This window comes from Tiliqua scincoides, chromosome 3 (genome assembly GCF_035046505.1).
Source record: "Tiliqua scincoides isolate rTilSci1 chromosome 3, rTilSci1.hap2, whole genome shotgun sequence".
NCBI classification, from domain to species: domain Eukaryota; kingdom Metazoa; phylum Chordata; class Lepidosauria; order Squamata; family Scincidae; genus Tiliqua; species Tiliqua scincoides.
In genome coordinates this window covers 3784360-3798804 of record NC_089823.1, presented here as the reverse complement: position 1 = coordinate 3798804, position 14445 = coordinate 3784360, and the positions used below count along the sequence as shown (strand labels likewise).

General features: G+C 46.5%; 1 protein-coding gene across 2 annotated transcripts in view; it reads right to left on the bottom strand.

The window, feature by feature from the left end:
* The window catches only part of RAB6A (RAB6A, member RAS oncogene family), an 82267-nt gene extending 69888 nt beyond the window's left edge, over positions 1 to 12379 (bottom strand). For both annotated transcript variants that reach the window (XM_066621741.1, XM_066621742.1), the window contains exon 1: positions 12141 to 12379. In XM_066621741.1, the coding sequence (XP_066477838.1) occupies positions 12141 to 12210 (70 nt within the window). In that variant the 5' untranslated portion in view covers positions 12211 to 12379. The remainder of the gene's footprint in view (positions 1 to 12140) is intronic.
* Positions 12380 to 14445: the final 2066 nt, after the last annotated feature.

The window sequence follows — 14445 nt, the reverse complement described above, 5'->3', positions numbered from 1 at the left end:
CTCCAAGAAAGCTATTCGGCCCACAATATGAAATGAGTTGATACCCCTAGTACATGGTCCATATTTTTCCAGAAGACCTGATGAATTAACTTGAAGTATAATATTCCCATGGAGTCTGTTTTAAGCGTTGATATAGCACTTTTAAAAAACAAAGCATTTAGAGTCTATGTACAGTCGGGTGAATGCAAGACAGAAGCTGCCATTTATGTTAGAAATAAACTAATTGCATGGTTAAATTACATTCAGGAATTAAATGACAAGTTGTACTAAACATTGTGAAATACTACTAAGGACAGATGCTTCTTGCTAAATCCTGCAAGTCTCCAGTCTTACTCAAGGGCTGGCTTAGAAGGCAAGTCCAGATGCAACTGTTTTCCTTAGGAATAAAGGGCACAGGGTGAGATACGGTTGCAGGGTATCCTCTGCACTGAAAGCCACCAAGGCTAATGCTAACAAGAACCAAAGCAAGTAGATGGATCTACAGGGACAACAAAGTTTATCTGACAACACTAAAGTGAAAGTACAAGGCAGCCATATCGGCAGGCAATAAAAAAAATTTCCTAGAAATGCTATAAACCCAAGGCATATAAACTTGGACATAGCCAAATATGTAACCACAATGGGAATCCTGAAAGACACATGTTTTCCTTAACTGCAGGCTGAGGAAATTTGACCCACTCAGTGTGTGGCTCAGACTGTTTGCCCGCTTGTCTCCTATCACTCCTATCTCCTATCATCTGCTTCCCTCTCCACCTAACTGACTCTCACTTCACCGCTGAAGCACTCCATGCTAACCAAAAAGGATGCTGTAGGTCTAAGCTAGGCTCCCTTTCCTAAGAACTGTGAGACAAACTAGGAGAGACCACTGAGCTTGTATTCCCTAGGATGTGAAGAACAGCAGCCCAAAACAGAATAGGAGCCCACAGCATTATTTCCGGCTGGAAGTAGTAACAAGCAAGAATTAGAAATTAATAGAAATGGTCCTTAAGAGCAGAGAAACTCAGCACATTCATGACCACCAAGACGCAATGTATATTCACAAACTGTAACAGATGAAATGTAGCTGGAGGTGGGAGTAAACAGAATAAGCTGACCAGAGAAAGATCTGAACACTACATGAGATATGAAAATAAGAGCCAGATTGTGATTATAAGATGAAGAAATATTTGCACAACTCTGTAGAACTCCAAATTTCCTTCACAAGTACTCAGCTTGTCTAAAGGGCTGCAGCAATACTGCCTACCTCAAGCCAGAAATTGACACTGGTGACCAATCAAGGTAAAAATGTACCAAAATCAGAACATCCCATTCATTTAGACTTTCCTTTCCATGTCACAAATAGCTGGCGGTAAACAGCAACAGGATTTTTTCTGTTGTTGTACCTGCAAGGCAAAATTCTCTCCCCTTGAAATTTTGAACTGCCCTCTACTTGCTGGCCTTCCAGAGGCATCTTAGGGTTTTTTTTAACTCCACTTTTCTTTTAACAAAGGATTTTTAAACAGCTGCGTTTTACTGTGATCTTTGTAGTTTGTTGACTATTTTCACTGCATTAGTTTTATCTATTTAGGTAAGGTGTACTAAGATCTTGCAGGGGTGGAAAGGGATGTATAAGATCTCCAAACAAACAAGGAGTTAGATGATGCATGAAGATACTGAACAGAAGCGAAACATGCAGACAATCATGCATTCACCTGGAAGTCTGCGAGTTCACACACAAGCAATGTAATACACAGTTTAACCCTAAGAAGGGCAGTGAGCAGCTCTGGTGTAAACCGAACAGTCATTCCTTGCATTTTAGTAAGATTAACTAGTTTAAATTTAGCCTTATGTCTTCTAGAAGAAAAAAGCTCAAAACAATCATTCTACTGATACACAGGGAATTAAGGTTGGCCAGTTGGGCATTTGCCAAGGCCCACACATCTAGGCCAATATGTGACAATTTCAGTACCAGTGCTGTTTATTTCTTTAATACATTTGTATCTTGCCTTAGAATCTGCCCTAGAATCTGCCCTAGATTGTATCTGCCCTAGAATCACAGCAACCTGGCATTGATACCAATTGTGTCAATCAATGTTCTGCCACCAATGTAGACAAACCACAACCCCATTTGTTTAAATTTTACTCATTAGAGTCAGGTTTCACATGCATGAGATCCCAAGTTCAGGCTCCAACATCTCCTGTGAACACATTCCACTTAACTTAACCACTCAAGTGCTTAAGTCCTTCACTTGAAAATACAGTAACCATTACTAGGCAAGTAACCATTACTGCCAAGATTTTGGACTGACGATCACCCTAAAGAAAACACAGGTCATGGTTCAGGATGTAGACTCACCTCCCTGCATTACAATCTCTGAGCATGAACTGGAGGTTGTCCATGACTTTGTGTACTTTGGCTCAACAATCTCGGACACTCTTTCTCTCGATACTGAGCTAAACAAACGCATCAGTAAAGTAGCTACCACGTTTTCCAGACTCACAAGGAGAGTCTGGTCCAACAAGAAGCTGACGGAACATACCAAGATCCAGGTCTACAGAACTTGCGTCCTGAGTACACTTTTGTACTGCAGCGAGTCATGGACTCTCCGCTCACAACAGGAGAGGAAACTGAACGCTTTCCACATGCGCTGCCTCCGACGCATTCTCGGCATCACCTGGAAGGACAAAGTTCCAAACAACACAGTCCTGGAACGTGCTGGAATCCCTAGCATGTATGCACTGCTGAAACAGATGCATGCATTGGCTCGGTCATGTTGTGAGAATGGATGATGGCCGGATCCCAAAGGATCTCCTCTATTGAGAACTCGTGCAAGGAAAGCGCCCTACAGGTAGACCACAGCTGTGATACAAGGACATCTGCAAGAGGGATCTGAAGGCCTTAGGAATGGACCTCAACAAGTGGGAAACCTTGGCCTCTGAGCGGCCTGCTTGGAGGCAGGCTGTGCAGCATGGCCTTTCCCAGTTTGAAGAGACACTTTGCCAACAGTCTGAGGCAAAGAGGCAAAGAAGGAAGGCCCATAGCCAGGGAGACAGACCAGGGACAGACTGCACTTGCTCCCGGTGTGGAAGGGATTGTCACTCCTGGATTGGCCTTTTCAGCCACACTAGACGCTGTGCCAGAACCACCTTTCAGAGCGCGATATCATAGTCTTTCGAGACTGAAGGTTGCCAATACAATACTAGGCAGAATTGATGGTTCTGAAATAAGCCATCAGTATTAGAGTTTTAAAACAGGTTTTGCATGTTATAAACTTGCCCACTTCAACGTGGTAATGCAGTTTATAAATATTTAAAGTATTTCTATCTTGCCTTTCCCCCTAAAATATAAAGTACTCAAGTCTGTAGTTAACATAATGAGAAATCTCTTCCAGATGACTAGACAAAGAAGTGTTTCATGAACTAAAAGATATTTGAATCTTTTTAGGACACCGATATGCCAAAAACCAACTAAAAGGAGACATAGGCTCGTGTCGAAAGCAGCAAACCAGGATGGGATCAACCAAAAGCAAGGACATTCACTTTGTGTTTGTAAATATAACAAGATTTGTTTCCTTGGTAGTTCTGCCAGTCAAACTGCAGTCAGAATAACTAGTAACATGAAGATTTCTTCTCTGAAAGACTACTGGAACAAGGCTATGTAAGAAAATGAACACATACATGATCTCGCAACTGGCATTCAATTATTTCTGTCTATTCCAAAAAAGAACCAAGGGTACACAGCAAGAACAAAACAGCTCATGTGCAGAGAACACATAAAAAAAACAAAGACTATTGAATATTTACAAGTTTAAACACAGAGTAATTCTATTCTCATTAATCACTTAAGAAATGCTAGTTTGAGCCACTTCAGTTAAGAATCTGGGCTTGAAACTTTAGCGCCAAGTGCTAAATCATCTGGCAGAGCAGCTCAAGAGATTTAAGGGGAAATTACAAAACTTTTTTTTAAAAAAATGCATATTTCCTGTAGCTGTATCAAATCCCTTAGCACAAAGCTCTTACAAGAGATCTACATATTTTACAGCTGCTCAACTTTGTAATCAGAAAACCCTTGAGATAGTATCATTTAAATCTAGAATCATTTAAATGTTCTAAAAGAAGTTAACCAACAGTTTCCTTAATCCAGGGGTTGGCAACTCATTCTGCATCAAAGGACAAATGCATCTGTTCTAAGAACTAAAACCATTTTCAACAGGTACAGCAGAAACTGAAGTTTTATCCTTGCAGTGCCCAAACTGGAGAGGAAAAGATAAGTAGACAGTACTACTACAAAACAGGATAGGAATACTGTACTATGAAATACTGGACTAGAACTCCCAGCACAGTTTCATTCTCCTGTCTACTACAGGTTGCTCTCACCACAAGAGGAAAGAATCAGTGTTTGGGTTCTGCACAAAGTCCACAGCGAATAATTGTGCCTCTAGAAACTTCTCAATAGGGCAAGACAGAGCAGCAATGTTAAACAGTGCTTAAGAGATCTAGGATGGCATCAAGTTCACTGCACTAGCTAGGTAAATGACACCAACAGAGAAGCTCAGCATCCACATAACTCCAAGTTTCTAACTGTAGGAACTCAAGCTCAGAGCTATTTCAAACTGTCCTGTGCTTTGAATGAGAATCCCTACTTTTCTACCAATGAGTCTTGTCCCACTCCCTAACAGATGTAGAATGCATCACCCAAAGTTTGCAGAACTTCTCTTAGTACAACCTTATGTTTGCCTACTCAGAAGTGAGTTCCATTGTCTTCAATGGGGCTTACTCTCAGGAAACTGTGCATAGAATTGCAGCCTAAGACAGTAGATAAAAAGCTGCTGGTGAAATCAGGAAGTTTGGACACATGCAGAAAAAAGCCTTAAAATAAACATGCACAGTGCAAGGTACACTATTCAGTCAAGCTCCCACCACTATTGTACCTGATCAGCAACAGCTGGACTGAAGAAACAAGACTATAGATATTGGGGTTGGCCAAACTTGCTTAGCATAAGAACTAATAATAATAATAATAACAACTTTATTTCTACCCCGCCTTTCTCCCCGAAGGGACTCAAGGCGGCTTACAACATAATTAAAAACAATTTAAAAACAAATAAAAACATATTAACACATACTAAAAACAGCAATCAGAGTAAAAAAAAAATAGGTAAAAAGAGCATAGAGCAGCAGCAAGTCATAAAAGAATCAGGCCTGTAAAAAATATTAAAAGATGTTAAAAAGATGTTAAAAGGCCAAGAACTCAGAAGGCCTGTTTAAACAGAAGGGTCTTCAGGCCTTGCCGAAAGGTCTCAAGAGAGGGAGCCATTCTTAAGTCAAGGGGAAGGGAGTTCCATAGCGTTGGTGCCACTACTGAGAAGGCCCTATTTCTTGCAGCCGCCCCACGTACCTCCCTAGGCGGCGGCACTTGTAAAAAGGCCTTCTCTGATGACCTGAGAGGGCGAGCCGGATTGTATGGGAGCAGGCGATCTCTAAGATACCCTGGTCCAGAGCAGTATAGGGCTTTAAAGGTCAATACCAGCACCTTGAATTGGGCCCGGAAACGAATGGGCAGCCAGTGCAGCCGCTGGAGAAGCGGACCGACAGAGTCGAACCGCCTACCTCCAGTAACCACACGGGCCGCCGCATTCTGCACTAGTTGCAGTTTCCGAACCGTCTTCAAGGGCAGCCCCACATAGAGCGTGTTACAGTAATCTAATCTCGATGTCACCGAGGCATGGATCACCGTGGCCAGGTCTGCACGATCCAAGTACGGCCGCAGCTGGCGCACCAGCCGAAGCTGAGCGAAGGCCCCCCTTGCCACAGCCGCCACCTGGGAATCCAGGAGCAGCTGCGAGTCCAGGTGGACCCCCAAGCTGCGGACCTGCTCCTTCAGAGGGAGTGCAACCCCATTCAGCGCAAGCCGATAGTCCAGCACCTGCATCGAGGATTTCCGAACCAGGAGAGCCTCTGTCTTATCCGGATTTAATTTCAGCTTGTTAGCCCCCATCCAGATCCTCACTGCCTCCAGACAGCGCTCCAGGCCCTCAACCGCCACCCTGGAGTCTGGAGGAAAGGAGAGATAGAGCTGGGTGTCATCAGCATATTGATGGCACCCCACTCCAAACCCCCGGATGACCTCTCCCAGCGGTTTCATGTAGATGTTAAATAGCATGGGGGACAGAATTGAGCCCTGCGGCACCCCGCACCTCAAGGGCCAGGGTGTCGAACAGGCATCCCCCAGCACCACCATCTGGGACCGATCCTCCAAGTAGGAGCGGAACCACCGCAAAACAGTGCCTCCAGCTCCCAACTCGGCCAATCGGCCCAGAAGGATACCATGGTCGATGGTATCGAAAGCCGCTGAGAGGTCCAGCAGGACCAACAGGGACGCACTCCCCCTGTCCAGTCCCCGGCGTAGGTCATCCACCAAGGCGACCAAGGCGGTTTCCGTCCCAAAGCCAGATTGAAAAGGATCCAGATAATCCGCTTCATCCAAGACCCTCTGGAGTTGGGACGCCACCACCCGCTCAATTACCTACATAAGATAAACTTCAAATGTTTGAGAGTGGAAATATTTAAGAGGCATTAAACTCTTAAATATATTTACACACCATTAAAATTAAATTTATCTTTTAATCCAGTGGACTTTTATATCCAGTAGATTATAGCCAGTTTTAATGCAAGATCAGGGGACATCCAATAAAATTGAGTGTTGGGAGAGTTAGAACAGACAAAAGAAAATGTTTCTTTACCCAGCGTATAATTAGTCTGTGGAACTCCTTGCCACAGGACATAGTGATGGTATCTTGCCTAGATACCTTTAAGAGGGGATTGGACAAATTTCTGGGTTACATCACAGGTTACAATTCATGATAGGTATGTGTAAGCTTCTGGTTTTAGAGGTAGGCTGCCTCTGTTTGCCAGATGCAGGGGAGGGCACCACGTTGCAGGTTGTGTTTGTTGTCTTGTGTGCTTCCTGAAGCATTTGGTGGGCCACTGTGAGATACAGGAAGCTGGACTAAATGGGCTTTTGGCCTGATCCAGCAGGATTCTTTTTATGTTCTTTGTTCCATAGCTTCAGACCTCATACAGACTACAATTCCCATAAGCTAAAAACAGGAAGAAAAGTGAAGGTGAAGAACCTAAAATGGCTACCTTTTTTGTTGCTGCCTCTGAATAATTACTAGTAAGCAAAATTACTCTTTTTTCCCTGCATCCTGCTTCACAGCCCAGTTCCACTCCCACCTCACCAAACAGCTGCTCTCAGAAGGTTTATATACTGTATTGAACAGTGTATAACTCAACCCATGTTTAGGGCCAATTTCGGGCATACATTTTTCAACTTATACACAAGTATATACGAGATGCAAAACCTTCTCTACAGAAAATGCATTTGGGGCTTTAAAAAACAAAGATTAGCACTTATGATTAATGTGATGATTAAACAAACAGAAGAACTGAGAAACAGTTCGCAAACTTCCAATAGGCTCCCCAACAGCACAGTGGTTCCCAAACTTTTTAGGACCCACTTTTTAAAAATGACACTTTTTCAGGACTCACTAGCTTTACAAGACTAAAAAAAGTTGCACTTTACCAGTCACACAAGCCTGTTTTTATCCTTTTTACTGGGGGGAGGGAACATTTGTTGCGCTCCAAGTTCATCCAATCACGACTACGTGTGCAACATATAGTGCTTTGCAAGCCAAAGCGAGGTTCCCTGAGCCAGCCATGCAGTTGGAAAGCGTGATGACTACGATCCACCTCTTCCCCCTCCCTTGAGGGGGGGAATTCTTCAGCCAATTCTAAGGCAACAACCCCCTTGGGCTCCTCCTCCTTCCCTCATTCAAAGAAAAATTAGACCACTTCGTCCAATGATCACTGGTTCCTTCAGAGATGGGCAAGAAAGCCCGCTCCCATCTCCCCCCCTCCTGCAAAGCAAAACATTAACCCTTCCCTGCCTTCTGACTAGAACCTCCCTACTGCTCACCCGGTCTGAATGATGGGTCTTTCATGCCACGAAAAAAGTTAAAAAAAAAAAAAAAGGAAAAAAAGCACATGCAGATACAGTCAGACTCCAGTGCACATGTGTGAGGAATCAGTGCCGAATCACATGGCCTCAAACTTGGGTCAGTGCCTGAGTCATCGGTACAGGTGACTGGAGTGTTAAATAAACACTTTTTTACTACTCAGACTCCAGTCCCCATTCCTATTTCAAAATACAATTGCCTTGGAAACTTTGCAAACATTGTTTCTTCAGACCCCTTAGAGATTTTTTTAAGATCTAGGTCAGCAATCTGTTTATCAGCACCTTGGCCATTGCACCATGTGTACTGACATATCAAAGAATACACATTTGTGTTAAATAGCAAAGCACCATGACCATGTGGGATCTTTTATTACTTAGGATTTATTGCAGGGGTGCTCAATAGGTGGATCGCGATCTACCGGTAGATCGCGAGGCAAAATGAGTAGATCGCGGAGTGCCGACTCCCCCCTTCAGGTGCCTCTGGGAGGAAACACCGGGAGTAAGGCCCATTGTACTCAATGGGGCTTACTCCCAGGTAAGTGTGGCTAGGATTGCAGCCTCATAGCCTAATCCTAGGCATGTCTACTCAGGAGTAAGTCCTGTTATACTCAGTGGGGCTCAAGGTACACCAACATACATTGTACGCATAAATGTTATATGTTATGATGGCACGAACATTGTAAAAAAAACTCTGGTAGATCTCTGGGCCTTGCTGGGTTTCAAAGTAGCTCTCGAGCCAAAAAAGAGTGAGCACCCCTGATTTATTGTAACCTGAAGTATGCAAGATGTTCTTGGAACTGAGAAAAATGTCGTGCCATTAGGCAACAGAACTTTTTCTAATCTACAAGCTTGGTTGTCTCAAAGGTTTCCTACAGATCAGATTTTTGCATCAAAATAGTGTAGGCAGCTGCACCCCAAAGGTGCTAATCCAGAATTGTGGCTTTATTTTATCAATATTTACTTGATACACTGCTCTGTACTGAAATCCCTGTAAGTCTCAGGTAAACAACCTTCTTGCACATTCAAACCTATCTTACACACACATTTTAACATTTTTGTGTGAATACATGGCTCTACCAAAAAAAGACTTTCCCAACAGACAAATACTGTACTCAAAAAGCCTGTAATATAGATTGATCTGCTATAAATCTTCTAAAAGGTGAAAGACTGATATAAAGCAGATTACAAGCATGGCAGAAAATAAAAACATTTCTCTTTTAACATACTGTTTGAATATTAACATTAATAGAAACCTTTCTATTATAATAGCAGTTGCAACTCTATTGCAATCAAAAATAAACATTTATACTCTTAATGGCATCACTATGCATTTGCGGTGTGACAAAATTTGGTTCAGCAATCCTGACAAGGAAGCAGCCTCTGAACCTATTAGGTTGCTTTTTACCAAGTCAGACTATTGGTCGATTTCACTATTACTTACTGACTCAAAATAGCTCTTGGTGGTCCCAGACTGTCTCTCAACCCATGATCCTTTTTAACTGGCTATACCAAGGATTGAGCTCAGATCTTTTCTGTGCAGAGCAGATACTCTACCACTAGGCCATGGCCCCCTGCAGACTGGAAAAATCTCCTTCTGAAAGATTGAATTTTGGACCACACTAAAACCAAAGCCTTTTCTCCTTAATAGAACATGGAGATATAGATTAAAGGAGGAGGATTAAAGAACAAAGATCCTTAGGATAAAATATTTAGACTATAGGTATGTGTCACTTGACAAAAGAGATATGTTCTGAAAATGCAACATTAGGCAATTTGTCATTGTGCAAACATCATAGAGTGGCAGCCAAGTAGTGCTCCAGAATGCCTTGCACTGGTCAGGTAATATCAGAATGCCTTGTGGTGCCACAGACAACACAAGACCCACCAAAAATTGGGTAGCAACCTACCGGTCACAGCTACACAAAACCCAAGGTTTTTCAGCTCTATTATAATCTTATTGGACCACCATTGTATGTGGTCCATCGTGGATCAAAAGGACATTATGCAGCACACAACTGTAGAACAGTCACTTGTGGGGTGGACTTCTGCAAGAATATTGTTCAGACTGAAAACACTGAGGCAGATCTGTCAGCCTTTAAATCTCACTCTATACCCAATAAAGTCAAAGAAACCAAGGCTGTATGAATCAGCAAAATGGTGGATTTTTGCTGTATTTATCCTCAAAATCTTCCTCACAGGTATGGAACATATGGAAAAATTTAAGATGTTCTCACCACAACGCAGATGGATTCAGATTTCAGCTGTCTCTTTCACAGTACTTGGATAGGGACAATACAAGTCCCAGATGCACAAACTGTTTACAAAGGAAGAGGAGGAGACATTTGAGATTTCTCTCCTTTCCCAAGACAATCCAGTCTTCCTTGCACTATGGAAAGGATGCCAGGACCAAATCACTGTGCTGAGCTTGTTGCTGAAGATCAGTCCACAAAACCATTAACAGCTTTTCCAAAAACAGTGAGTAAGGAAGTCCAAAACTAAATTCTTCCAAGATCCAAAAACAGCTCAAATATTTGAGATTGAGTTTATCCAGAGTATGATATGAGAATTTGAGAGTACTACAGAAGAGGTGAACGATCTGAGACGTGTTATTAAATCTGAATCCATCATGGCTGGAAGTGCAAGAAACCTGGGAATCCAAAGGAGTTGGGAGAACAGGTTACATTTCAACAGAATCGCCCACCAAACGGAAAGGAACCAAACCAAACCAAGGGAAGCACACAAGACGACAGACACAACCTGCATCCTGGTGTTCTCCCCTGCATTCCTTGGTTGTGCCAGAATTGATGGACCTTTAGTCAACACACAGTAGAGAGGAAACATGGAAGATCAGGATCTCAGGAGCAGCAACTAAACTCCCGGAATACGAAGGGGCGATAGAGAGAAGAGTGCTCAGAACTGATGGAGGAGGAGAAATCGGTATCAAATGACAAGTGGTTTCGTCACTCGCCTGTGGAAGCTCCATGGCAAGGCTCAGACCAGACTGGAGAATGCCAGAAAGACTCTCTTATCAAGCTTCAGGGATGGAAACACAGATTTTTGCATAGAATGAGGGGAGCCTAACTACCCATCACTACAAACCTGGATGGAAGACTTTTTTCCACCCTGATGGTGGTCCAGCAGGGATGTGCAGTGGGTGGGAAGGCAGGTGAGGCAGAGCATCCCCACCAGGGTCCTTCGAAAAGCGCCGCCGCCATGTGAGGCACCCAAGCACCCACAACCCACGCGGTCCAGTGGGGAGGCTCTGCCTCACCTGCCACTACATGTCCCTGTGGTCCAGAAAGACTAAATCAGCACCAGCTGTGGCTGCGGGGGGGGGGGGGGGTTTGCAACAAAAAGAAGTTCTGCCTTGGTTGTCGCCATCCTTATCAGGATCGGGACCCCCCTTTTAAGAAAAGGGGATGACAGAAGGGACTGAGGGAGCCCACTGTGGGGCAGGATAAGAGTAAAGATTCCTCGCTGCATCAAGCCGAAAGGCATGAAAAACGTGGAGGAGGAGTGAAGAATCTGCCTTTTCGCCCTTTATTCCCCGTCCAGCTTCTTCCCCCCCCAAAATGCTGCATGTCAAATGCGGGGGGGGGGGTGAAAGAGGGAGAGAAACAAGGGAAGAGCCAAAAGAGGAGACGGGGGGGGGGGGAGAAGCAGGCAGGAAGGAATGAAGCTCCCTAGCTCCCCCCCTCCCCCGTGTCTGGATTGGGGCCAAGACCAGCAAGGGAAGGAGTAAGAGTGTGGCAGGTGGGGGGAAGGGGTCGAGGCCAGTTTGGGCCCAGCCTAGCCGGATTGCTCCCCTCAGCCCCCCCACAGACCCCCTCTACCCTCGAGTCCCCTGCTGCCCTCAGCCCCCCCACTACCCTCAACCCCCCCGCTACCCTCAGGCCCCCTTCCTCCAGCCCCCGATCGGCTCCCCCACTACCCTCAGCACTCCTATTGGGTCCCCTGCTGCCCTCAGCCCCCCTTCCTCCAGCCCCCCACGGGCTGCCCCTCTCTCTTCATCCCACTAACCTCAGCCCTCTCACAGCCCCCCTGCGGCCTTCAGCCCCCTTCCTCCAGCCCCCCATCGGCTCCCCCGCTCTCCTCAGCCCCCCACGTCCCTCAGGCCCCCACTTGCTCCAGCCCCCCCGCTCACCGCTCTGCTCCCCGAGGAAGACAAGCTTGAATTTCCGCAGCGGGTTGCCGAAGTCCCCGCCCGCCGACATGGTGCAGGCTGGACGGGCTCGGCCGGGCCGCGGGGGGCGAGGGGCGCGGGCGCGGGGCTCTCTCCGCCTCACGGACGAGGCGCCGGCGGGGCTGAGGGAGCGGCGGGGCACAGACCGGGCCGCGTCAGCCGGGCAGCCACGACGCGACCCCGCCCGCGCCGCTGAGGTAATCCGGCCCCGCCTCCGGCAGCAGCTCGCCCCGCCCCCCGCCGCCCGCCAATCAAAGGCGCCGGAGAGGCGAGCCAGTCGCCCCGCCCCGAGAGAGGGAAGGGGGAGGACTCGGGGGCGGGGCGGCGAGAGCTGCTGTCACTCAAGCCGCCGCAGGGGGCCCGCGGGCGACGCCGTGGCGCGGGCGGGGCCTGTTGTGCGCTGTTCGGGCGAAGACGCGGAACGAGTGGGCGAGGGGGCGGCAGGCGGCCTCTCTGCGCTCAGTGCGCATGCGTGCGCCGGGCCGGGCCGGGCCGGGCCTGCTCTGCTGGGAGGAAGGCCCCAGGAACAGGCGCGAGCCTGGGCAGGTCTACTCGGAAGCAAGTTCCATTAGAGTCGGTGGGGCTTACTCCCAGGAAGGCGTAGTCAGGACTGCAGCCTTAAGAGCCCAAGCCTGGGCAGGTCTACTCAGGAGTCACTCCCGTTGTCTTCAATAGGTCTTACTCCCAGGAAAGTGTGGCTAGCGTTGCAGCCTAACAGCCAAGCCTGGGCAGGTCTACTCAGAAGTCAGTCCCATCATAGTCAGTGCAGCTACTCCAGGGTCAGGGTACCTTGGACTAGTCTCAGAGCCCAATTCTAGGCACGTCCACTCAGAAGTCAGTCCCATTTAGTCAGGCCCAGGTAAGGGTGGCTTGCACTTGCCTCACAGGCCCAGCCTATGCGTGTCTACTCAGAAGTCAGTCCCATTATAGTCAGTGCAGCTATTCCTGGGTAAGGGTACCTTGGACTAGTCTCAGAGCCCAATCCTAGGCACGTCTACTCAGAAGTCAGTCCCATTCTGCTCAACCGCTCTTACTCCCAGGAAAGTGCATGGATTGCAGCCCTTCTTCTGAGAGACATGCTCAGGACTGGACCTCCAGGGGCCCTGGAGCAGCAGGCCTCCTCCATGGAATTCTTGCCCTTTGGCCACCCAGTCGGCTTGCAGCATCAAACCCACAAAGTGAAGCCCAAAACAGTTAGAGCAGCAAAGCAGATCAGGCCTCAAGGGGTTGCCATTAAAATCCCATTCACTACAAAGTGCTCTAAGAAGAGCCCTGAGTGGTGATCTCGAACATCAGAAGAGCCCCGCTGGATCAGACCAAGGGCCATCCAGACCAACTTCCTGCATCTCACAGCGGCCCACCGAATGCCCTGCAGGATGTCCTGCAGCCTGGTGGGCTGACCCCTGCATCTGACATAGCCCACTTCTAAAATCAGGAGGTTGCACATTCATTCCCTAGGCAGCCGCATTCTGCACTAATTGCACTTTCATCTTCAGAGGCAGCCCCACATAGATCACCACCATGGTCATTCTAAAACTGGTTCTCACACATTTAACACCAGGACTCGCCCTTTAGAATGAGAATCTGTCAGGACCAGTGATGTCATGACTGGAAGTGACATCATCAAGCAGGACAATTTTTAGCAATCCTACCCACGCTTACCCAGGAGTAAGTCCCATTTACTATCAGTGTTAAAAGAATATATATAGTAGCTTCTTAAAAGTACAGGTCTGTAAAATTTCCCCAAATGCAGTCACATACCAGGGTAGCATCAAGTCAAATACATTAAAAATAAAATATTAAAATGAATGGGGATCCACCTGAAAGTGACTCGCAACCCACCTAGTGGATCGCAACCCACAGTTTGAGAAACCTAAATGATGTTCTAAAACCTAATGATGGCGAAACTGGAATATATGTTAGAGTTGCTCATACTGTTTCTTTTTAATATAATATTTTTGTTTGAGCATTTGGTAACCTGATCCTACGCAAGTTTTCTTGTGTTCCAGGAGACTAACTAAGCATTCGTAGGATTTTGCACAAGTCCCGTTTCTATTGTGTCATCTTTTCTTGTTTACATTTCTTACAGGAGGCTTGCGCTGTATCCAGAGCAAGACAGGACTGCAAAGTGGCTCAGCTGAGGGTAAGGGGAAACTCTTACAGGGAAACTTATGTAAGGGGAAACTCCCAGGTAAGCCACTGCAGCCCCTGTGGGTCTCCTTGGGCTTGCACCCCCATCCTAAGGTGGCACAAGTCTGAGGAAAGC